At 42.4% G+C, this 25309-nt stretch overlaps 1 protein-coding gene across 2 annotated transcripts in view; it reads left to right on the top strand.

The window, feature by feature from the left end:
- phf21b (PHD finger protein 21B) overlaps positions 1 to 25309 on the top strand; it is a 101630-nt gene that overhangs the window by 43125 nt on the left and 33196 nt on the right. For both annotated transcript variants that reach the window (XM_036577403.1, XM_036577402.1), the window contains one exon: positions 23090 to 23350. In XM_036577403.1, the coding sequence (XP_036433296.1) occupies positions 23090 to 23350 (261 nt within the window). The remainder of the gene's footprint in view (positions 1 to 23089; positions 23351 to 25309) is intronic.

Genomic DNA, 25309 nt, shown 5'->3' with positions numbered 1-25309 from the left:
ATCGTGTTGTATTGGCGTATTGTGACTAGCATGTTAGCTTGTGGCTAGTTTGTTAGCTTGGGGCTAAACTATAAGCTTGTGGCTAGAGTGTTAAATCAGGTCACAGCTTTTCTTTACAATGTGTTTTTATGATGTTAATTGCTCTAATAAACTGGAAAACGAACATTAACATGAGGCACATTTTCAGCCACTTATTTTTGCTGTATAGAATCAAGACCTTTCCCTATCATACTGAATTAAATATTAGATTTTGAGAATCGTTACAGCCACAGTAATCATATTCTAATAGAAAAGCGACAGTAACCCTTCTGAGGGTTAAAACCGAGTGAAGGCTTTGGACCTTCAGCCTTTCTTCTTTTCACAAGACAAGATTCATGTGTGCATGTGTAAATGGAATCTTCATTCATCAGTACTAGAGCTGATATAGATTCTCCTGCAAGGTTATAAAAACTCCTTCTTCTGCCGCAGTTTGTCTCTGTCAGATTTTACGTGATGGGAAGCGTTTTGTGACGACAGGAGGAGAAAATACTGAGAATGTAAATGACTTTTTTTCCTGCTGCTTTCAAAAGGTGAGACAAAGGAATGAGGAAAAAGGCTCCAATTCATTAGGTGTCAGTCTAATTTCAGCAGGAGGTGCAATTCATTACGGGGCGCAAGTCAATTTCCTCTCGTGTTTGGTGGCAGGTTTATATATCCAGTGCTGAATATTGTTTCTTACCCAATCTGAAGATGTTAGGCAGACACGCTGAAAAAAAAAAATCAAATGAACTTTGTGCTTCCTGATTGGTGGATAATTGTTGCAGAGCGCCGGTGTGTGTAATTGAAGCAGAATCTGTTTTGTTTTTTCTATTACGTCGTCCGTTTACCTTGTAAATGGATGTATTTGCATTTTGTGGTGTTGCCTGTTTACTTGCGTGCCGACAGCACTGTGTCAGTCAGAATTCGTTTCAATATCTCAGTGTGTCAGCCTTTTAACAATGCGATGATATAATGAGGTTTTTGGAGTCGTACTCGCTGCATGCTCAACAGTGGTGGTTGCTTTTTGAATTGAGAGGAAATGAAGCATAGCTGATACTTTTTAGAGCTGCATATATAACAACTACAACCGGAACCATTTGCACGTCTGAAAGGAAAAGCTGTAGTCATCCTTAATGCAACATCCTTAAAAAAAAAAACAGATTTGCCCTGTTTTCCCCTTAACCCAGATGAAATCGATCATCCAAGACATGTTGATGTTACACTATACAGACAAAATTCAGGCTAAGAGGGGAACTCCAGCAGATTTTCAAAACTTCTGCATCAGTAAATGAGATGTAAACAAAATCATTCCAAGTGTTTAGATGTGAAATAGTTCATTGTAGAGAAACTGACTGTGATTTCTTTACAGTGGTGGTGAGAGGAACCAGAACTCTCGATGTCTTCAAGGCAAAAATAGCCATTTCATTTATTATCCAAAATGATCAGTAAACCTACATGTGTCTTCTGAGTTTTTTATGTGATGTGGATGGAAAAATTGTGGCAAATCAAAAAAAAAGTTTGTTTTTGCCTCACAACACTCTGAGTGTGTATCTCCACCATGAATCTATTTTTAAAAATATGTTTAATGCCAAAACTATCTATTGCAAAACAATGTCTCAGGCATCAGGCAGCATATTCACAAATTTTCCATGTAATATCTTTCTGTGATGTAGCTTTCAGACTCATTAAACTCTTTGGACGTCTGGTTCCTATAACCAGTTTTTTTGCGAACAGTTACCTTTATTTTGTTGCGCGACATAAGGAAAATGACAATCGTGAATACAGAATAATAGTGAAGGGAAAGGCCATGGACACTGATGCTAATCAATGCAGTATGAGCTTCTAATACTTCTTAGCTACATTAGCCTAGTAGCTCAAATGCAAAACTAGTAAAGCAAACTTCAAACACCAGATATATGTTGATGATCGTCTACATGTGGGGTAAGAGGTAAAACTGGGTCAATTGTGTAAATTAAAATTTTTCTGCAAACTTTTGCTTTAACATTAAAAGGTATATTAACCTAGCCGTAGGCATGCACACACACAAACAATCTCTGAAAAGGTTGCTAATCTAGTCAGGTTAAACTGAAATGTGCTGAAAGCCCTTTCTGTTGCATTATTGAGGCCCTTGGCGAGCTGTGTAATGACCATTTGAAGTGTGAAACACCTTTCTTTATTTCCTCCCAAAGGCATCATTAGGCACAGCTAAAGAGGAGGATAAACAGAGAGAGTCATCGGAAGGCACAAAGTGAAGTTGTTAAAGGATTCTCTGGAGCATGCTGCTGTATGCAGGGAGGTTGGATGGCTCTGGTTCACTGGAGCTCAGGACCCTCATCTCGGTGCCCTGGCTAGTAGTGAGCCCTTCCCCACGTCGATTTCCTCTGTTCCTGTTGTCTGGTTGTCTGCTGGCCCCCCTTGTTTTGTATTGAGTGTCCGTTCACCTTGTCCCAGGCAGGCTGTAACATGAAGGCCTGTGTCCTTCACAGGGCCTATTTGTCACTCCGAAAGAGGTGACCATTCCTGGCACTAAATCGCCACCTGCTATGAGCAAATTAAATATTGAATCGTGCTATTGACTTGTAGATCTAATTTGAAGTGATTACGAATGAGCAATAATGGTGCGGAAAAAGAGCCCGGGTGTTTTAATATGCGCTACAGGCCTTCTGTTAGGGGCCAGATAATTACCTGAATGTGCGAATGGTGGAGTGGCGTTATGGAAAGGGGCGATGGAGGAGCAAAGGTCAGCCCCCTCCTCTGTCCCAAACTCTGGGTAGGCTGGCTTTCAGCAGAGCCACATGCCAGTTGTGATTTGGCTCTGGTCTGCTTTTGCTGATGGTTGTGGGTTTGGAGTTACTGCCTGTTGTGTGATGGGTGTCAGTTAGTTCCCGGCAACTTGGCAAAAACGGGATGTAACCAAGAGCTCAGCCACGGGGCACCAAGCAATGAGTCTCCAGAGAGACATAGAGCCTCAGTCACAGAGCACTGTACCTGTTCATAAGAGTCTGATTAACGTGTACTGGGGTGAATGATACCAGGGAAGAAGTCACATAGCGATATTTAAGTTTATTTTTGTGTTAAATACATTATATGTTCATATTGAGTATATAAACTTGCAATTTTCAAATCGCAAGAGCAGCAGCTTTAATTCTATCCTATAGTCTTATGCAAAAGTATAGACACCCAAATCAAATGATGTGTTTTGTTGAATATCTTAGTGAAAATAAATGAACACATCCTGTATAGAGAACACACTTCTGCACACTTTTAATCACAATTACTGTTTATTTACTAAACGGAACATTGAGGAAAAAAATAAAGCATAAAATGTGTCTCGTGCAAAAGTTATGGTACAAATGTTATATTTTATGTTTTATTTTTTCCCAGTATATTAAAGGGAGGTCAGAACATTTGAATACAAATGACCATGTTTTCATTGTCAAGCAAGAAAGCAACAGATTGTGTTGCTATAGGTGCATCAAAACTACAGCCAGGGCATGTTTGTATGTCTTGGCCATGAGGGAACTAATTGGTATATGTACTGTTGTGCTTTTCCAGCAGCTGAACTGGAGCTGACAGCAGGGATGCTGAAGGACAGGTTTCAACAGGACGCCTGAGACAACAGAATAAGCATTTTCTTGAAGTGATGGGGGAGGGCGGGCGGGTGCTCATTTCTTTTCCTGTAGCCACACACTGGCCTTTCAGTCATCAATAACCTGTACATATGTCTGGCAAGCCTCTGCAGGACTCCTTGATTCGGGTGCTGTCCCAGGTCTATGCCATTTCTCCTCAGCATGTCCCTGCAGCTCACGGGCACATCCGGCCGCTCCGCAGGCGAGGCAGAAGCGCAGGGAACGAAATGAACATTCAGATCCTCTGTGTCAATATTTGCTGGCGGGCTCTGCCCAATGCTCTGATATTGAAAGCTGCCATCACACTGTAGAGGGTGAGGGACCACGCAACAGCCCGACATCCGACATTAATAACAGGAAGACGAGGGATGAGAAAATCAAGACAGCTTCACTTCCCCTGGTGCCAGAGTTGCTAACACATTGCAGTGAGCTGTAAACGCTTTTCCAACAGAATTGTATGATTTTCTGTAAAACTCTGCAGCAAAATAGGGAAATATTTTGCTGTTTTTTGTTTGGGTTAAAGGAATAAGAAGGAAAAGGAAACACTAACAGTTTTCTCTCTCACCCCAAATGCATTTGATCAGCAAACACATCTGGCCTCTAAGGTTTGCTGCTTTAGTTTTGCGGAAGCTAATGTAGCTAATAAGTAATAGAAGCTTTTGATACACAAATTAGCATCATGCTAACTAGAGGTGGGCAATATGAATGTCATAATAGATTATGTCAATGTTTTTTAGAGCATTTCGTAGATATCAGTACTTAAATAACAGTGACAATTTGCATATATTATTACAAATAGAACATAATTAGTCCAGTTTCACTGGATTTAGTACAGTACAGTATGTGAAACTTTGAATAAAAGTCGTGGATTGATAAGTTCTGTTGGTTCTTTTTTGCCTGTTCCAAATCTAAGAAAAATGAAATGTCATGAATCATATTGTGTATGGCGAAAATGTCTTGAAATATCGTGATTACAAGTGAACGAAATAGCAGAAATGTAATCTCACGACACTGAAAGGACTTTTCACGATACACGTTATGTCACATTATTCGTTTTTTCTCACAGCTGTTAAGCTGAAACAAAGTAGTGCCACATTTAAAAACTACTCTCATAACTTGTGAATCCAGTGATTAGTATTCAAAATTTGACATCCTACACTGCACTAAATCGAACTAAACAGGACTAATTGTGATATGTAATTGATTATTATTATTCTAAATTATACATTAATAATTTTTAATCAAAATTGCAGTTGGGATTTATTTCTAATGGTCTTAGAAAGGCAAATTGTAATAATAATGCTAAATATTGTCATACTGCCCAGCCTTAATCGTGATATTACATTTTTACCATATTACTCACCTCTAACACAGACTGCAGGCCTAACTTGCTTCAGACCACATCAAGTGGTTAAGCAATCTCAAATAGATCTGCTTACATGGTGTCTGACACTGTATGACATACATGGCATGCAGATATCTGCCAGTGCTGACACTTAAACATAAACATTAAATGTAATTATGGAAAAACATACCAGTTGTTTGTAGATAGTTGGAAATAATCATCAGATATTGATTTAAAATATCAGTCAAGTCTAAACGTCTGTCTAATTTTAAAGTAATTCTGAAATTACCATGCATCCATACTAAAAACAGTAGCTACAGCCATCCTGAAGCCTGAATTTTGTCTGTACTTGTGTTGTTTATCGTACAATCTATGCAAGTCTATGTAATCTAAAGATATACGCAGCAAACTTTGACGCTTAACACCTGTCTTTACTTCAACTCCATTAGGAGTAAAAGAACAGTTGTGTGAATACAATTTTTAGCCAGGCTATTACTTTAAGCTGGAAAACGATCAAGTTGTCTTATCTCTGGTGTACTTCATGTACCGAACTGAAGTGAAGGCTGAAGTAAGAGAGACTAACTGGAGATCTGTGCTTTACCTCATCTGCTGCAAGAGCCAGTGGGCTTCTCTTTGTTGATAGCGCAAGAGAGGGGAGGAGAAGAGAAAGAAAGGGCAGAACAGGGTTGGAGAGGGGCCTCGCAGTTGATTAAGACTGAGAATCCAATTGGAGCGTGCACTGTGTGGTCGATCTTATCACACCACTCTTTCTCCCTTCAAGGCTCAGCGACCCACGAGGCCTGCTTTTTCATGTGCCACAGCTTCGGTCATTTCTTCTGCGGCTCTGCGTTCACACGCGTACCCGCTTTAATTAAACGCTGAACGCGGAGTGCGCAGGCTGGAAACTCAGCCGCACAGCGGCTTTGTGTTCGGCAGATGAATTCACTCGCTCATTTGAAGTCTTACCTGGACTTCATTGTTTTAGACCAGCCAGGCTGGACGTTTTAGTCTCTGGTGACGGGGCCATGCGGCAGCGAGACTCCTTTCAACTCAACTATTGATTGCGAGGGTCTTTTGTTTTCCGAATACTGTGTTGAAATGGGTATTAAATGCGGCCTAAGGCGATTTGGAGTATTATATTTAAGCTTTATGAAGTGTTTAAACAGGTGAAAAGCTAAATCAATATCGATTGTTAAAAGAAGGACTGAGTTGTCAAATAATCCTGGAACTGTGATCACAATTCACCAGCACCTGATTTGAGTTGGGTTTTTAACCTCAGCAGTGGTTTGCTTATGAATAGCCAGGTCCGATTAACAGGCCCCATTCGGGAGGCTCTCATTCTGTTAATTTGATGGTTGCTGCTGGTTGTGGTGTCCCCCCGCAGGCCAGTTCCATTATGGTGAAAGGAGGCACCAACGCACTGCCCCAGGCACAGGGAACGGAGGCAGGGGGTCTTCCTTTGTCCCCACAAACCTGTGGGAATGCACAGGAAGTATTTAAATATATATGAAAGGCTGCCTCTTACAACTTTAATATCAGAACTGTCCCTTTTAATTTAAAGTCAGGCTTTAGCAAAACTGGCCTGTTTTGCAGAGAACACCTATTTTTATCATTGTCTCTGAACCTTAAAATGAACCTTAAAAAAAACAAAAAAAACAAGAGTGATGCCTAAAACCCTTAAGTAGATTGACTGCGGCTTCAGTCATGCCGAAAGTGCCTAATGCTGAAAAGTAATTCGAAACTGCCTGCTGATCTAGTTGTTTACTCCTGACAGATGACCACCAGAGCTCAGGATTAAGAGCTAGTTGGGGATTTACTGGCTATCCGTGGGGCTTTTGTTAATAAATGAGGGCTCTGGAGGTGGCAAAAGAAAGTTGCGACCTGTGTTCCTTTGTTTATTGTGTTTTTGTTTTTTTTCTTTTCTTTTTGTTTTCCATCACCCTGTTGCACAATGGCTCCTGCTCTCTGTGGCTCTTGGAGAAAGAATGGCCCCTCTGTGTGGAGTCCCAGCACCTCTGCAGCGTCCTGCTGGGCTCTGGGTGCTGGGGAGACTGCATGCTGACGGACGGTAGGCCGCTAGCTGCTGTGTGGCTGCCGCCGCTGCCACTCTTTGTGGCTGCATCTGCTCGGGCCTATTGTTAGAAGGAGTCCATCTGCTGGCCTCTCTACACTACAAAAACACACGGACCCCCAAAAAGCCCCCGTCCCCTCCCCTCCCTTTCTCTCTTTCTCTGTCTTTTACTCTCCTTGCTCTCTCTCTCTCTCTCTCTCTCGCTTTCCAAAGCCTGCCGCATACACAGTCAAACCCCCTTCAACTCCCCTCCCCCCTCCCATCTCTTCCATCAGAGTGTGCCAGCTGTCCCCTTTCCCTCTCACCTCCCCTCCCTCCCTCTCTCTCATTCTTTCTGTCTCTCTATATCTCTCTCTCCCCCCTCATGCCTGCAAGGCCCTACTCCCACAGGAGCCATAACACAGGGATACAGAGTGGATAGTGGCAGACGATCCATGCAGTACAACACAGCAATAAAAGACTCTGCCAGAACTCAAACTGCTGAGGAAAAGTCATCTCTCACATGTTCTTTTAGAACGTTGGGTTACAGTTCAGCGGTGGCGCAAAGTCACGTTCTTCTCCGCGTGTTTACTTTGATTTTCTAATCACTTAAACTCTCCAGCACTTCTCATCTAACAGAGCTTTAAATTTCAAGTCCTACTCAATGCATTGAAAATGACAGTTGTGACTATTGATCATCATGCCCTGAGGGTGTTGTAAAATTAGCTGCATAATCAGCCACCGGGCGTCTATTGAATTCATGTTATAACAGGGCTGCACGATCAGAGAAGTGCTTAGTGGGTAATTTTGATATTCGTGTATCCACAACAGTTTATTAACAGGTATCTGATTGCGGGTAAGGATAAAGTATTTAGGCTGAAATTAACACAAGGCTGGTGGTTGACTCTCCTAAGTAAAAGCTAAACTAAGGAGGACACAGTAACACAAAAATAGCAATGAGCAGAGGGATACATTTGAAAACATGTTTTACCATTTAAAAAAAGCCAGGCGGAATCGGTCGTTTTTTATTTTTGATGACATAGGCATCAAACACATGGAGGCTGCCTCTTCAGAGGTGAGCTAAAACTATAGCTAACTGGGAAAACACTGGATGGTGATGAGGGCTCATTGCCTTAAACAAGGTATTTTCTCCTGAGTGGAAAATGTGCCAACATGTTAGTTTGTCAGAGAAATGTATCTCCTCTGTTTCTGGACTTAGCAAACATCAGCTAGAGTAGTTAGTCTAGTTATCTATAAAGCTGTGCTACATGTTCTTCCTCAGTCACATTCCTAACAACACATCCTGGCAACAAAACCTATTATCTTCATTTTCTCCATCTCTAGTATGTGAAAGTTTCATGATGAGCGGACTAATGGAAACGATTCAGAATGGCTTGTAAGCAAATCATTTTACATGAACTTGCATTGAAAGTTAAGAACACTGTCTTCTCTTGCAGAGTTGCTATTTTGGAGATATGAGGTTTTGTTCTGACAGCAACAATATATTAAAAAACCATTAGCAAACCAGTAACGTGACATTTAGCTGCATTATTGACCAAAATAATTTACTTTTCAAGGATTACATGAATACCTTTCTGGAACTATGAATGGTTACAGTGCACAAATGTTATGATTGGTTAGAGGGCTTGTTTGCATGTAGCAGCCTTCTGTGATATCATAATGTCAAAAAACAATATCTGAATTATGAGGTTGTTTAGTAGTCCACATATTCATATTGCTACATACATGCATGATTGTAAGTCTAAAATTTTATTTCAGCTCTATTTAATAACAACACCAGCGACTCAAACTGTAGGCTGCTTCAGCCAAAGCAGCTTACCTTTACAATTGGCAAAGCTTGCTGTGTTGCGTGGGTATTTATGCGAGGTTGCCAGTCTTATGATGTCAGTTTAGTGTGCACTGCTAGACTGCATGAAGGAACACTCATATTTTTACTACTTAGCAACCTCAAAATTCAGAAGTTCCAGTGATATTCAGAAAAACAATGTATGTATCAGCTTTGGAACGTTTCTGATAACAGGGCATGATCAAAGCCATTTTTGATGGCATCAACAGCTTAGCACCAGAGTCCCTTATATGTGCATGCCGCCATCTACAAAATGATGACGTGACATCAGAGGTCTATTATAAACCAATTTTCCACGGCGCAGTGAAAAAAAGAAATATCTCCTGTCTTTATTTCCGTGGCAGTCAGGTGATCAGCTACTGCAATTCTCAGCAGATGTCCTTCATCTTTGCTGATCAAACAAGTTATTAGTGGAATTTTGCCTGGACCACACTCTAGGATGGGTTCCAGTGTTTCAGGCCCAAAAAGCCTTAGGACTCATGTCCTTCTGGCTCAGGGCCTAAACGCCTTTAGCAAGAACATAGCTACAGTACTGCCAAATGCATAGAACATACAGTAGGCTTTTTGGGTGCCGCATGCAGCATAGAACAGAATAGGAAAAACAAGACTAAGTGAAGAGAGACAGAGTAGCGGAGAGAGGAAAAAAATACATTGAACTTTTGTGAACCAGTAACGACAGACATTAACCAGACAATAATTAACACCACATATAACAGCCAGCACACAGCATCTAGCGCCTCAGCCATTTCTCATCTTCTTATTACCTCCCATTAGGAGCCAACAGTAAGGACGATCAGTGTCGGTCGTCACCACTCTATAACTCCTCTCGCGCCATTCACTTCATATAGAGAGTTTGACCTTTCCGCAGTCGCTGATTGTTGCCATGGTGAGTCAATAGTCTCCGGCAGTCTGTAGTCTCTCTGGGCTGGGCCGGCCTAGGATGAAGGTGAGCAAATAAATGTCCTCATTATGTCAGGGGCTGCAGATTCCATATCGCTCCCTTCAGAGTCAACTCTCTTCACTCTCTTATTCCAGCCTAATATTAAAGGCCCCTGTGCCCGGTGAAAACAAGAATGCCATTCCCTGTTATTTTGTGGCCTGCGCCGATAACAGACAGCTATTTATTTTTGCCGCAATGATAATACACTTTGAGGCCCGGATAAGGAAAAATAAATATTTGAGAGGCTTTCCTTACTCCAAGTAATGGCACATTGGAAAATAACTTAATCACACATCACTGAGAATCATAATGGCCTAATTTGCTCGGATATGTACGTAGAATAAACACTTCCTCAAACTATGAAGCATTCAGAAGAGGATGACGGTGGCTCCTCAGAGACCATGGGAGGCAGAACCCAAGGGCATGGTATTAAAGAGCAATGAAAACTTGAGTTTTTCTTCCCAGAAATCCAAAGTGAGGCTCCGTCCAGGCTCTGTGTGTTTGGCTGACAGCTACATTTAATGTCTCGACAGAGAGAGAAGAGAAAGAGAGAGAGGGATGGCTAGGAGAGTAATAGGAGCTGTGTGCTCAGGGAAAGGTGGCCTGTGTGAGCTTTGGCTGAACGACTAAGCTGGAGCTTTAAGTCGATATTGGCAATCACACTCTGTGCTCAAAGTACAGCAAAAGAGTAGTCCTTCTCTCCCTGATTTCTCAATCATTAACGTGACGAAGCCTGAAATACCTTGCCGCTGTTCTGTTTCTGAAGGGATGCACCAACATGGAATGTCTTGTCTGATAACAAAAACTGATAATTAACACTTTGCTGTAGCCAGTATAGATATCACTAAGTGCTGATTGTCATATTCTGCAAATGACTTTTTTTGACTGATTCACAATGGTAGTTTTGCCAAAGACTCTTGGGCTGTTTTTATACCATTAAGTTTTGTTTTTTTGTGACATTGTATGTTTTTGATTTGGTTTGGTTGGTTTCACACTGCAGTGGTTGAAGTGCACCAAATAATACATGTTGGTGTTCTTTGAATCCTTTGATTGGTCGGAAATTAGCAGGGATACAAGACACACTCTGTTCCTTGCACAATGCCTTAATTAAACAACTTATTTTTTCTTTTACTTTGCTGCTGCAAGTCACCCTGTAAAGCCTGAAATACTGTTTTTAAAATCAGTTGAGTTGCGCCACCGTCTAAGCGGTGGCTCTATCATCAGGAGATTGCAAATTTGATCCCCAGTGAGGCTCTAGCCGTCTCTCTGGGTGGGTAGGATGGCCCTCCCTCTCTCCTCAGCGCAATGCGCTCTCCTCCAAGCGCGTTCAGCTGCCCAATGGCATTGCGTTAGCGGCAGTTCGAAAAGATATGGTGGCCGACTTCACGAAACTCTGAGGAAGCTTATCTTTGCCTTCGACCTCCTAGCACTGGTGGTACTGTGTGATTTGTGGAGTCCTAACTAGTGGATGGAATTGGATATGACTAAATTGGGGAGAAAATTGAAAAAAAAAAACCCCAAAAAAGTCTGAGGTGTCAGAGTTTTTCAGACCCTAACATATGTCTCTGTATATTAACGTCACTCGCACAGGCTCCAAAAAAAGGTCCAACTCAAAATTTAGGTCTTAATTTTGGTTCATATTTTGGTCCGTAGGTCTCAATTTTGGTCTGTACCAAAAAAATGTAGCTGTGAAAGCGCCCTAATTGGCATACGAGTGGCTTTACTACCTGGATGGTGAAATCAGACCTCCAATTTTCTGAGTATTAGGTTGTGGAGTTATTCACAATGCTATCCATGTTAAATATTAATAATTGAATGTTCCTATCTATCTGCGCGTATTGTATTACTTGTCAGTATATCATGCACCCTTGCTTTTGTTTTCCAGGCCCCTTATTGAGTCTTGCAGGAAGAAGCAAAAAGAGTATGTTATGCAGGAGAGAAGGGAGTCTAAAACGAAGGGAGTTGAGCTGCTGAATGTTTGATGGTGCGGAGCAGGCGCTGAGGGCCCTTCAGGCCTTGTTTGCATGCATTAGCAAAGGGCTCGGGGCCCCAGCTCAGCCAGATGTAATTTCCAATGCCACGGAGGGCACTGACCCCTTCCGACGGGCCCTGCCAGAGCTAAGTGTGGCCCTGATTACGTTTTCATAGGCACGAACCTCCCGTTATGCAGGCGGGTGCCTCCTCATATCCACAGACCCTCAGGGAGCAGCCTAGTTCATTTGGAACCCTCCACTCCATGCTGCGGATAAAGTAAAGAATTTGTTGAAAGACTGCTGATGTCCGTATACAGCTCACACAGGTTTCAGCATATCTCAAGGCCTTTCATACCAGCATAATTTTCAGCCTAGGACTGCTAATGCAAGGAACAATGTGCAAATTAGAAATACAGTTTAAATGCTTATTGTTTTTTTTTTTTTTCGCTCAGCATCGCAGGGATCTTCTGTTGTACTGACAGAGGAATACTTCATCCTCATCCTGGGCTGACAGCTCAACATATGCTCAGGCGTTGGACTGTAATGGAATCTACCCCCAGCAGGCCTTCCTGTGTAGCTAGTGGGGTGCAGTTAGTGGGGAGCTGGGAGTGATGAAACAAGAAGCAAGACAGAAGAGCCTCGTCGAATTATCAGCTACTGCCTCTGTCTTTTCTGTTATTCTCAGTTTGACGCACCGTAAGCTTTGTACGTCATTTACAGATGGGTTCTAAATATTTCTGTGCTCTGTGGGTCATCTTTATTGTATGACTCCTTAAGTCAATAAAATAAAAATGATCCACTGCCTGCAGAAATATTGCTCAGTTGCAGTTGCTGGGCTACTGGGGACTATTGACTAGGGTTTTCTGACATTTGCACAGATGTCCATCACTACTTGATCATCCATTTTACAGCAAAGCAACATTGTGCTGCTTTGTGCTAGCTGTGAAAAAGCAGTACTTTGTACTTGGGAAATAATGAATCATCACACCAAAATGAAAGCTTTTAATAGCTAGTAGAGGTCTGTACACCGGTCCCTCCAGTATACCCTTGAAATTCTTCCACAGGCTTTGTTTTTGTCATAACCGTTATACCGTTAACATAATTTGAAGACAGTGCAAACCACACTAATGTTATCCCATTTAGCTGAGTGGCTAAGGAGGTTTTGGCAGACTCCTGATCACCTTCCGCGGTCTAATCTGTTGCATCTGAAGTAGTCCACTTTGTTTTTGAGGCAGCCAGAAATGGCCTTTTTTTCTAGGTTAGCTACTACCTAACATGGGCATTTGACCAATTGCCATGCTTCCTCTCATTCAACCTGAGGAGCTGCTTACAAGTCATGGGTCAGCTGATTTTAAAGTGTAAATGACTATAATACTTTCCAAATTCCAGCAGGATTAGAGGCACTAGTATATGGGAAGTATGTATGAGACAAATGACTTGAGAAATTTGCCAAAGCTGAAGATGAACTTCTATAAGTTCAGACATGAAACAATATGTAACCCTGTTTAGTGTTAGAAAAGCAGTATTGGTTTGTATAGGTTTATCATGATTTTGTTCAGTTTTGTTTTTACCATTTTGCTCAATAAAAATATTTCAGATTTACTTTAATTGTTAAAATGTATAAAATAGGTTTACTTAAGCCTAGTAGTTTTATTACAAAAATTAAATATATGAAAATAACCGTGATACATACCAAAACTCTCAGGAACTTTAATTATACCTTGTTATAATTTTTCGGCCATACCGCCCACTATAGTTAGGAGCTCGTCGTCACCCCCTGATGTCAGATTGTCAGAAAAGTTCAGACATCTCTTGAAAGTGAGAGGTGGATTCCAGTCCATAGTCAGCTGTGGGTCATTTGTATTGTACCACTGCTTTAAGAGTCTTAACTCACTCTTAAAAACAGCCGTAAAATCTCTGCATAAAAAATCGAATGCCTTGCTTCTCATCGAGAGCAGCAGAAGCGAGTGAGTCGTGGGACTGGCAGCACCTGGCGCAGGCTGCTGTTTCCTGGTTCTGTGGCGTCGTATGGAATCTCCTCTGCTTGAAGTTGATGGAAGATGACAGGAAACAGGCGGGGTCTCTCGTAATGAAGCTCCAGCTAGGCAGGAGGGGAGGCCTCACAGTGGCTGCGCTCCATGTACAGTGGCCCGTTAATACAAAAGTGCTGTCATACGCCAAAGAAGTATTAAGTGGAAAAACAGGGGACCACACTAGCATATAAGGACAAAAAGTCAGTTATGAATGTATTATAATGTTCTGTTCTTGTCTGCATGGCCACAGGTTAGCAACTAAGGCCTAACTGCATCACTTATTAGTGGTGTGCTTTGCTGAAATTTATGAAGACTTAATGGACTGTTGAAATTAGTATTGAGCTCCATTGACTTTCTTTATCTATGTTTCAAATGCATTCGCAGTGTTTTTCTTTATCGGAGCACTCGCTTGGTTGAAGGGAGCCCCTCTGCTTCGAGTCAGCTTGACAGATATAAGACGTGACTATTTGACTCTAATAAAGCAGAGGGGAGTATCTCACTCTGAGAAGCGACAGGGAATTGGAAGCATGAGATTCGATCATTCTAGCTTGAGAGAGGCTGTGCCGAGAACAGCGGGCAATGTCAATGTGTCACAACAGGCTAGATTACATTTCTATTCTGCTTCCCTCATTGCCAAATCAGTCATTTACACGCATTTGTCCTTTGCATCGAAGCAGAAAAGAGAAGGTTTAATTGCTCAATGAAAACAGTGCAAATAGTGCTCTCAGTAAAAGCTAGCAGGAGCTGGTTTGCATTTTCCAGATAAAAATCTTTAGGTGAAGTATCCTTGTAACACTAACGATGTGACATACCAACACGTCTTTGTTACGGCTGTACTATGTAACTCTTCTAACGGCACCACATCTCTATTATATTAACGAATGCTGCACTGGAAAAATAAAAAGAATCTTTAGGTTTCCAGCTCCCATGGGAAATAAGATGTTTTCATCAGCACACTCAATTCCACGTCGAATGTTAAGTAAGAGCCATATGGATGTTTTTCATTAGAACAGAAAATTGATTCATTTTGCTTTGAAACGTGATGAACTTTTGCATGGAAATGAAGGGGACATTAAACACACTATTTCATTTAATAACGTAAAGTCCCTGCTGCTTTCATGATATAACTAAAACTATTCAGAGCCTTGGTATTCATCCTTAAATGTGAAGGTTACTCCATTTGCCTATTAGACTCTCTTTTATAGATGCAGTTGCTGGGTTACTTAGGAGTGTGGTTCATACTTTCACACATCTGCACAAATGTCCATCACTACCTGAGCAAAGGACATCCATTTTCATCAAAACAAAATGGTGCTGCTTTGTGCTAGCCAGCAGAAAAGCATTTGCTTTGTACTTTGGGAAATTATTGAATCCGCAGGCTGAAATTTTAATGCATTTAGTACCTCACAGTGGGTCACAATATCAGATTAATCCTGATTGTCCGAAAAAGTTTACTTCTCAAGCCATCGTCCCCAGACATCAAAATGCCTTTTCACATAGGTGAGAGGTGGACTTGCGTAGTGCATTCCAATGAGTCCATAGTCAAATGAGGGAAAATTAGACCCTGGGCATGTATGATTTGCATTTAAATGGATTTATTGTGTACAGATGGCGTGACGGGCAGCGGCCACACTATCAAATTGTTTTCTCTGCAAGGAAATTGGGAGTCAGGATTTAATTTTGCTCCTTCCATAGACTGCCACATCAAAAGCTTTAGTGGACAGTTTTGGCGTCTGCTATTTCTGCTGCACGGTAATGACGGCAGCGTGTGATGTGTATCTAAACGAGGCCAAAGGAACTATATTAATAATAATCTCCTCTTATTGGGACATAATGCTCAAGATGAGCTGTTGTTGTCTCCTCTTTTCAGAGCCATGCCTCTCCAGCTTCTTTTTTTTTCCTTTTCTAGGTGGATTCTGAAAGGAGAGCGATTGTTACCATGGCAGCAATAATAAAAATAAAACAAAAACATCCTCACTGCATGACTTTGAACTGTGGAGGAGATCAAGTAAATCATCATTTTAACGTTCTCTGAAATGCAGCCGATTGTTTTTGAATGATTTTTAATGAGTTTGATTAAAGTTGCACCGCTACCCATGTAGAATAAGATGTCAGCTCTTGAAACAGCTTTGGTGATACAAGGTTGCCTGTCAGGTTTATTCTTACACTTTGTGCGCACCAGATGGGCCTGCTTGTTGTTACGCATGCAGTTTCAGCTGCACCCCACTTGGGACAAGGGCTCCCGGAAATATGGCGTCTGTCAAATGCCAGATCTCAATACGCTGCGCTTCTTTTGTTTCAACTCGCCACTGCAGTGCTCGAGTCAAGAAAGTCCATGCAAAAACGAGGGCCATAGGTTCTTACTGTAAGGGTGGCTTGCCACTCTGCTTTTTTGTTGTTTTTGGGTCACATTGTATCCATGTGTTGATTGATTTCCACCACAAGATACCCTTGGCAGCCACTCAGCCGGCCTCTTATCAGCAGGACGCATGGGAGGCTGGCCCAGTGCCCAGGGTTTGGCAGGAGGATCTTGGTACCCGCTCAGAGGGCCCTGCCAAATACACACAGCACAGGGCACCCCTGGATTATCCTACTCCCCTGTGGGAGCACCTTAAGTCAAGGCCTTGGTTCAAAGCACCATAGGTAGAGATGGCTCCTGTTCCCTTCCATGCCTCAATGGGAACACTTGACTTGGGAGAATGCCGTATGGGTCTACTCTGGAGACAAACCAACTATAGCTCTCTCTTGACACGTGTCGTAGAGTGATGTTTTGATGCCATGCTGAAAAAGTGCCTTTTTCTGGGCAGCCACTGATGGGCACTGTGATTCATGCCCACATATCTGACATCTAAAACGAAGCAGCTGAGAAACTCTGATATGAAAACGGTAGAGCTGGTTGCAACCTGGGATCACAGGATGCAAGAATAGTACCACACCAAAGGACTCCAGGGAGCAAGTAGAAGGTTCCAAAGGATGGACACTCCTTCAGACATCCTCTCAGGCCTGAGCTCTAGTGAATCATTAAAGTAGTGAGACCATAAAGGCTGAGACGAGATGTGAGGTCTCCACAGTCTCCACAGGTAGAGTTGCTCTGATGGGAACCTTTCCCAGGTCTATGCGACCTGCTCCATCAACCGGCCCATGGCTCTGATCCCATGGCGAGATTTGCATCCCTCACCACATCTGTCTGTTTCCCAGAAACCCTTGGGCAGCTCCCTGCCAACCTATTGCTCTGATCACACGCAGCTAGCGCCGCCTCTGTCTGTTTGAGGTCGATGCCCACTTCGAGGGCAATGCTCAGCACAGACCTTTGAGCTCAATGGCAAGCTGATGCCAATATTCAGGCTCTTTGATGCCTTCTGATAGGAGTCAGGAATTACATGAATGAATCATCAGGCTCTCAAAGAGAAGCTAGCGCGAGCGCTTTTCGGAAGATCGGGCCGACATCAGAGAGCTCGTTTTCTTTTCCTTTCCGTCAACACAGCCTGTTAATCATTAGGTGGCATCCAGGGATGAAAAAGCAACAGCAGTGTGGCCGTTGATGAAAGGGAATTGGGATGCTTGGCTGATTCGTTTTCTGCATTGAGAGGAGGGGAGAGGTGGTGGAAGAAAATGGTTCATTACTGAGCCACTCTTAACCGCTGTCACCAACTTTAATGCGTGTTCCTGTTTAAGAGCTGTCTGTCAGGGCCCATCTCGGTCCTGTAGCAGCCAGTGACTGCACACAGCAAAGGCAGAGTTATGAGAGCAACAGGCAATCACCCTTCTTTTCCTTCTTTTCCCCCACACTGTCTGTTCCTCACAGTCATCACCATAACAACACCTGCCTGCGGTGTGCATTTTGATTGGGTCGGGCTGCCACATTCCTGCTCAGCATGCCGGGAAATAGCCCTTTCATGTAGTAGGTTTGTCGAGCAGTGTTACACAGGCAGTGAAATGGATTTTTTTTTGTGTTTTGCACTTTCTCTATGCGGACGCATATTAAAGTAATAGTCCAACATTTTCCCTCAAAACATATTTCTATTGTCACCAATGCAGGTACAATATCCTGTAACAGTTGGGATAGTTTCCATCTTATGGCAAGACCTGATTAAGAACAGAAACCATGTGATCTTGTAACTCACCTGGGACTGTTTTACAGCTGTACTGTTTTCATTTGATGGACAAATTCACATGCTTGATGGGTCTTAAACATCCCCCTAGAGATGACTGCAACCTATCCTAGAGTATGGTACCATTTATTTGTCCAAAGGACACCAGTTTGCTAATTTTGTGTCGGTTTTAAAGACAACAGCTCTGTGGTGCAATTATAGCTGTGTGACACTGTTGTCATCTCCTGGTGTTGCATTTCACACTTTGTGTACATTAGTAGAGGCCTCTTTGCCTCAAAATCCATACTGAAGTGCTAATGGCATAACATGCACAATTAAGTCTTCCCTTCGGAGGCACACCTCTGATCCTGGACGGGGGAGGAGCAGTGCTGCTTGGCAGCCTGCCTACAACCGTAGTGCGACAGGACAGTGGAGTGTGAAAGGTAAACATTCAAACACGGCCTCCCTCGTAAAACCCTCATTTGACCTCTCCAGCACTGCAGCTAACCTCACAACAAGATAATGAAGCCAGGTGCAAGCAGCTCTGTGCATGTCAATGCAGGAGATGCATCCTTATTGTCACCTTTTATAAGGTTCGGCAATGCAATACTGGTACTATAGTACTGTTAGTGCTATGTGGCAGACATGTTAGAGTAGTAAGAATGCTTTCTGTGGTAAGTTGTTGCATGAACTGCATTCAGGGTCTTCCTGGCCCTATTTCACCCTTACGAACATCCTTTTTCCCTCATTTGAGTTATTTTGTCTCTCCTCCGGGGTGCCGGTCTTTTAACCACTTTGTTTTTGAGTGAGGGTGTGTGCACGAGTGTGTGTAAGAGAGAGAGACAGTGTGTGTTAAGGAGGGGGAGCTGAAATGGGTGACCTTTGAGACAATCAGAGGTGCCCTGGGATGATCAAATGGCTGCACGTCGGGCCCACATCCAGGCTGGTGCTGAGGTTGCCTGTGGATTACATTGATCCCCTGAAACAATGGGGTCCACCGCACACATTGTGAGGGCATTAATAAATAACGCCAAGCAAATGAACTCCCCATTCACACCATAATGCGATGGGGAGACAAACGGCAGGACTTCATATGCTTTTAGGGCTCTTTAAGCATCCATACTGGGACTCTTTCATAGTATTTTTAATAGGAGCTTTCTTTCTTCTGCCTCTTTTCCCTCTATGTGCTGGATCCAGGTTAATTTGCCACTGTAGTGGTTAGCAGCTCTTCCATCCCTCAGTAAACAAGCGAGAGGGTTTGTAGGGCAGTAAAGCAAGGCCCTTGTTGGAGAATTCTCTTTGAGCTGGTCTTCTTGGCAACCATAGATACTAATGCGTCGGTGCCCATTAAGGTTGAGAGAGAAGCAAAGAAGGAGAAAGGGAAGCAAAAAAATAATAATCCTGAAGTGGAGCAGGAGGATGAGAAGAGTCGATTCTTTTATTGAAAGTGATGGGATTATAGGGCAAGACCTACTTCGGTGCGCAGGCTTATAGAAGGCTCGCAAACTCAGTGGCAGAGAGTGCGAGTAAATCAAGCACACAGCTGGATACTGTATTACAGAAGAGCATGAAAATGACTGCTGATGCCTGTCAAGAACATCGACCTCTCCGTATGAAGACTCTTCAAGAGCAGAGACGGGTTTCGATGGAGCAGATACTCTTGCCGTACGAGGAAGGAGCGGCAGCCAGAGACTGAATCATGCCTTTTTGCTGGGATCTGTACCAGCAAGTTGGAACAAAAAAAGCATAATTAAAATTCTTTTTCTAGCAAGGCTTTTTTTTTTTTTTTGGCTGATGACTGCGACCGAAAGGTTGGCGGCGCCTGCGGATCCCACCGCTCGCTGCCGCTGCTGCTTCTTCCAGTTCTGCTGAGTTTTATTGTTGCGGTTGCTATTTTCATTACTTTTATCATCTTTTCCCACGCAACTCGCACAAGAGAAAGGAACGCGCGAACGAGAGAGGGAGAGAACGAGGCAAGAAAGAGGGAGAGGGGAGGAGAGCGCCCTGGTGTGCTGCTTCTACATTTTCCTTCTTGTTCGACATGCTGATTAGACTGGATTGTGACAAAGAGAAAATTTAGTTTCCACGGAGATTTCTAGCTCTCTTTCTCTCTGACCTCTTCTAATGCCCCCACCACCATCACTACCACCATCACTTGCCCCCCCCACCACCACCCCCTCAACAGTTCAGCCTCCCCCCTCAATCCCAAGTCCTCTTGATCCCATGAATTCAGAGTACACTAGCAGCCCCGATTGCCCCCTCCAAAAGACAAAACAGAAGCAAGGGCTGCTTTCCTGATTAGGCATGCAGAGTGCAAGGCAGAGGCTTCTAAATGAATCTCAAGCATTCTGCTATTTTCTTTCACTGAATGGGGCTTGTCAGGGTGTGTACTTTTCTGCTGTGTGTGGGTGTCTGCGTGTGTGTAAGGCCCTCCGTACTCCAGCCTAGGAAATTGTGAGTTCACCAAGCTGCGAAGGCATCAAGCGTAGCCGACTCTTCCTCAAACCTCCCTGCTGCACGGAGACACTCTGCGGGGAAAAAAGTAGAAAATGCAAGCTGAATCTAATCAATTTGGCCTATTTGTTTATTTATTTCTGCTCCGCTGCAATGCAAACTCGCTATTTTCCCAGCACAGCCCCTAGCAGAGCTAGATGTAATATCATGGTGCAGAGCGGCGCATTGCAAAGAGTGATTTATCTTTAAACGGGCGATGCATTTAAAACAACACGAACTGGGTATTGGATTGTTTACGTAGCATGGAATATCATTACGCCTAACATGACTTCCTCATCATTACCAGGCTCTCGTTGTGTTTGTAACTCAGCCGCTCCATATTAGCGCCGAACAGAAGGCGAAAGCGGTGCTTGAAGGACACGCTGAAAATGTTCCTTTACTTTAAGCCTCTTTTTCCAAGGCTGGCGGTGCTAAAAGAGGGAGCAGAAGAGTGAGCGAGTGAAATGGTCTCTCATATTGGAATGGACTGAATATGAAAGCCCTCTCTTTTCCCCCTCCCCCCCAGTCCCCACAGTCCATAGAAAACGATAAAAGGCAAAGGGAGAAATAAGAAAGGGGCAGTGGAATGGAATATAAAATATTTAGAGTGCCTCCTCTTTCAGTGGTGGGAGTGTGAACTGTACTTATCTCTGCTTTGGATTGTGTGGTTTTTTTTTTCCTTCAGAGAAGTGGGTGGAGTAAAAGATGGAGAGAGAGAAACAGGAAGGAGAGAGGGAGAGATGTAGAGAGACGTGATAAGGACATATCTTTAGCTTGTGAGACATGCAGGCTTTCAGAAAAGCAACGGAGTACGGATCGGTTTGTTTTCAAGGACAAAAGCAAAGGGCAGAATGTTCTGTTTTGTTTTTTGTTTTTCACATCAGGTTCCCGAAAAGAGGCTAAGTAAATTAATCAACAAATGAAAACAAGCGAAAGCTAAACAGAGAATCATTTAAATTTCTAATTTTTAAATTCCCAGAGTTGTCTTAATAACTTCAGTTGATGCACTTGAACTGGATTTATGAGCTGCTTGCTAGTTTTACCCAGGCTTTGTAAAAGCACTCATGTTTTGTGCAATGCCTTTGTGAAATATATGAGCAGTGGCTCATATGCAGGTGTGGGTGACATGATGATGTTTATCATTATCATGATAAGTGATGTCACATTACTTATCGAGGCTCACGTGGATCCTGGAAAACCTGAAAATAAATGCGCCAAAATCCAGTTATGAAAAACGCTTTCGAAAGTCATGAAAAACTGGGGCTGTTGAATGACGCAACCGTCTAAGCATTGGCTCTGTCATCAGAAGATTGCAAGTTCAGTCCCTGGCAATGCTACAGCCATCCGTGGCCGGGAGTCCAAGAGAGCACAGTTGGCCTTACTCTCTTGGTGGGAAGGATAACCCCCCTCCATCACCTGTGATACTAGCCTGTGCAGGTGTCTGTTATCTGACTTAACAGAAGTGGTGGTCAGTGCTTTCCGCCGAAAGCGTTCAGCTGTCCAATGATGTTGCATTAGCAGCTGTTTGAAAAGATGCAGTGGTTTGTTCACAGGTCATAAAAAAACCAAAACTTTGATAGTAGCCTAGTTAAATTTTTCACCATACCAATGAACACATATTCTCTTATTCGTTGGATCAATGAGGATGTGCGTTGCGTCGCTACCTTTAGCCCGGACAGTCTTTTACCTTTGTAGACTAAATATTAGCCACAGTCACTAAAGAGTAGTAGCGCCATGGGCAGCAAGAAGTACTGTAAGTGTTTCAACACTGTCATCAGTGACTTCATACAGGTTGTAAATAAACGTTAATACATGACATTAAATGTTTAGCCGTTACCATCTTCTTACAACCTTATGTAGCCTTATGCTGGTAGCACATACTTCTCAGTTTTTGCAGGCTGCAATTTAAAATCACTGTTCAGGTTCACATCATTTTGCGGATGGATATTCCATACGAGAATAATTAACCCTTAACCTTTTTTCATGGATTTTTTTTGTAGTTTTTTTTTGGTTTTTTGGTTTGGGATAGTCGTGTTCTGGAATTGATTAATTGAAAAGACATTTAAGTGTACGAACCCTGAAATATGATTTTCTGGACATATCGTGAATATTGTCAGTACGTAAAGTACACAAACTACATGTTTCATTACAAAGAGAGCAACATTAGTCTTATTTAATTGGATTTAGTGCAGTGCAGTTCTTTTTTTCTGTTCCAACTTATGAAACCTCTGAAAAACCATGATATTTGTTGTGTGTCAAGAAAATGTGTTGGCATATTATATGTTTTACCATATCACCCACTCATATGTTAAAACTGACAAACAGGGAATAGAGCGTGATACTGTCAGTGGCAGTAATGAGCATGTTTGTGCACACATAACAAAAAAAGTTGTACAAGCAAAGCTCTTATTAAAGCAAAGCTCTCCCAAAAGCGGTCTGCAAAAGCCTGCAGAGGATATAAGCTCTCTCAGGCGCAAAGCTAAAATACTAAGAATCAAAACAGTAGATTAACTCCAAACATTGCCCTCGGCTTTAGTGCCCTTCAAGTTCTCTGCAGATAGGCGGACATTGGGGTTTGCCTTTTTTTATTTTTTCCTTCTTTACTAACCTTTGCATTCCTTCTTTTCTACCACCCCCCTCTCTGTGACAGAAGCTGGCGGTAAGAAGTTGTCCTGTGGGGACACCAGCCAAGCCCCTCTCCCTCATCAAGCCGCCCAGCCAGAGCATAGCCATCTCCGTGGTGCCGGCCAAGGCTCCCGTTTCCATGGTGACCGCACACATTAACGGACAAAAGGCGGCGAGCTCTGAGGCGCTGCAGACGTCCCCCATCAACCTCCAAACGGCTAACCGAGCGGCAGCCGCCAGCACGCAGCCCCTGAGCCGGAGAACGGGGGAGCTGTGCCACTCACAGGTACCAAATACGCATATACACAAACAACATACGCAAGTCCATTGAAAAGAAATGGTACAACTGAATGTACAGTACCAGACAAAAGTTTGGACAAGTTGACTGTGGACAAGTGAAGACATCAAAACTATGAAGTAACCTAAAAGGTTGCTTGGTCCTGGACAAGGCAGCATTCTAAATGAGGATTCTCCACTGAAAGGGGAGTTATTGTTTAGTCTAGGCCTAAATGTAGTCTCTGTCTGGGAAACCATAAGGAATTACTACAGACAGAAATATTGGCTTTCTAACAATTATAGAAAGATGTAGGCTGTGTACACACCTATAACAAACTCTCGTTGCTCTGGTAGTTTGGTTCGTTAGAGTGAAGAATGCTACCATTCTAACCTGATGGACACCAAATAAGTGTACCGTGATGCCCTGAGGAAGAAGGCCGAACTCCAAATGGAGAGGTTCATTTGAAGTATGAATGCAAAATTAATCAAAGACGTAAACGGACCAAACACAGCTGTATCTTCTCTGCAGACTTTCTTTGGTTCTTGCAACACAGGAATTTCTGATGCTATTTTGACACATGCGAGAATTAAAAAAACTGATAGTTTCTGTTTTCAGATGTGTTGAGGCATGTTTGAAGCCGTCATAAAAATTGTAGTAATAAAAATATACTCAAATCATCACACACATCAATTATATTATGTATTAATGCAGCAAGTTTTCAGTGTTTTATAAAAGCAGCAAGACACTTGAGGCTGTGAGTTGTCACAGTGGTTTCACAGTGATTTTGCCTCACCTCGTGTTTTGGGAAGACCATAGTAATACATGGATGACTTTTTCTGCTTGAACATCACGGGGCATAGATAAAACAAGGCATAAACATACATACAAGCTCAGTTCATCCAGAGTACAGTATGAATCAGAAGGTTGGGATGTTACTTATTGTAGCCAAATGTACCACAAACTCTGCCCAATCAGGTGTGACTTTGTCCGTATGACTTTTTGTTTGATGTAGAATACTAAAATGCAAATGTATCACTTTCTGCTTTGGAGAACTGAACTACAAATGTAAACTCACCCTTAGACCTAGTCTGCCTTGTTGCAACAGATATCTCAAACATGGTAATGAGAATGACTCTGCTCCAAATTTTAGTTCTAAATGATGATGTTAAAAATAATATATTTAATTTTTTTGAACTTTGCTATTTCTATGTGTCTTAGAAACAAAATTCTAGCATCTAAGGGTAAGCATTTGATTGAAGTATCTTAATAAATATGAAAAAAAAAAAAAGTCCAAACTTTTGACTGGTACTGTATAACCGCATCAGAGCTCTGTATCTCTGATGAGGAAAGTGCAACCTCTAACAACAGCTAACATCACAGCTGCATTTGGAGTACAGTCATAATGTTGAGTGAGCAACAGTTGTATTTTAACAGTGACACTGCTGAGCTTGTCACAAGATGACCTCATCTTGTCTTAAATGTGTGTAAAAAGCTTTCCTGGAAGAAGGAAAACCTACCAACGTTCAATTTACAGTCATGTACAGTATAAGTATATACAAATGCATCTCAAACAAACAGCCCGCAGGCCAAGACAGCTTCACATATTTACAATTTATTCCTATATCGGGATGGCAAGTAATTTAGATTGCTAGACTGCTATATAAACGCTGCACACTGAGCAAGCTTGGCTGTAATTTAGCTAGAATTGACGTAACTATTATTGTAATTTAGAACGATAATTAGTTAAACCTGCCTTTGTGGATTCATTCATAGCACAGCAGTAGATACAGCGTGTTAGAAATAAGAAATTAATACATCTAACTGCGTTACGAACACTTCCCTCTCAGTAACTTCACTCCTGTTCAGTAGGAACACCAGTGCTAGCACAAAAAGTCTCTTATAGTTTTGATTTCTTCTGTTATATTTTTTAGTCTTATAGGTTTTTAATTTTTAATTACGTGATGTAAC

Source organism: Colossoma macropomum, unplaced genomic scaffold (assembly GCF_904425465.1).
Source record: "Colossoma macropomum unplaced genomic scaffold, Colossoma_macropomum, whole genome shotgun sequence".
Taxonomy (NCBI): domain Eukaryota; kingdom Metazoa; phylum Chordata; class Actinopteri; order Characiformes; family Serrasalmidae; genus Colossoma; species Colossoma macropomum.
The sequence above is the reverse complement of the archived record's forward strand: the minus strand, read 5'-3'. Positions and strand labels throughout refer to the sequence as shown.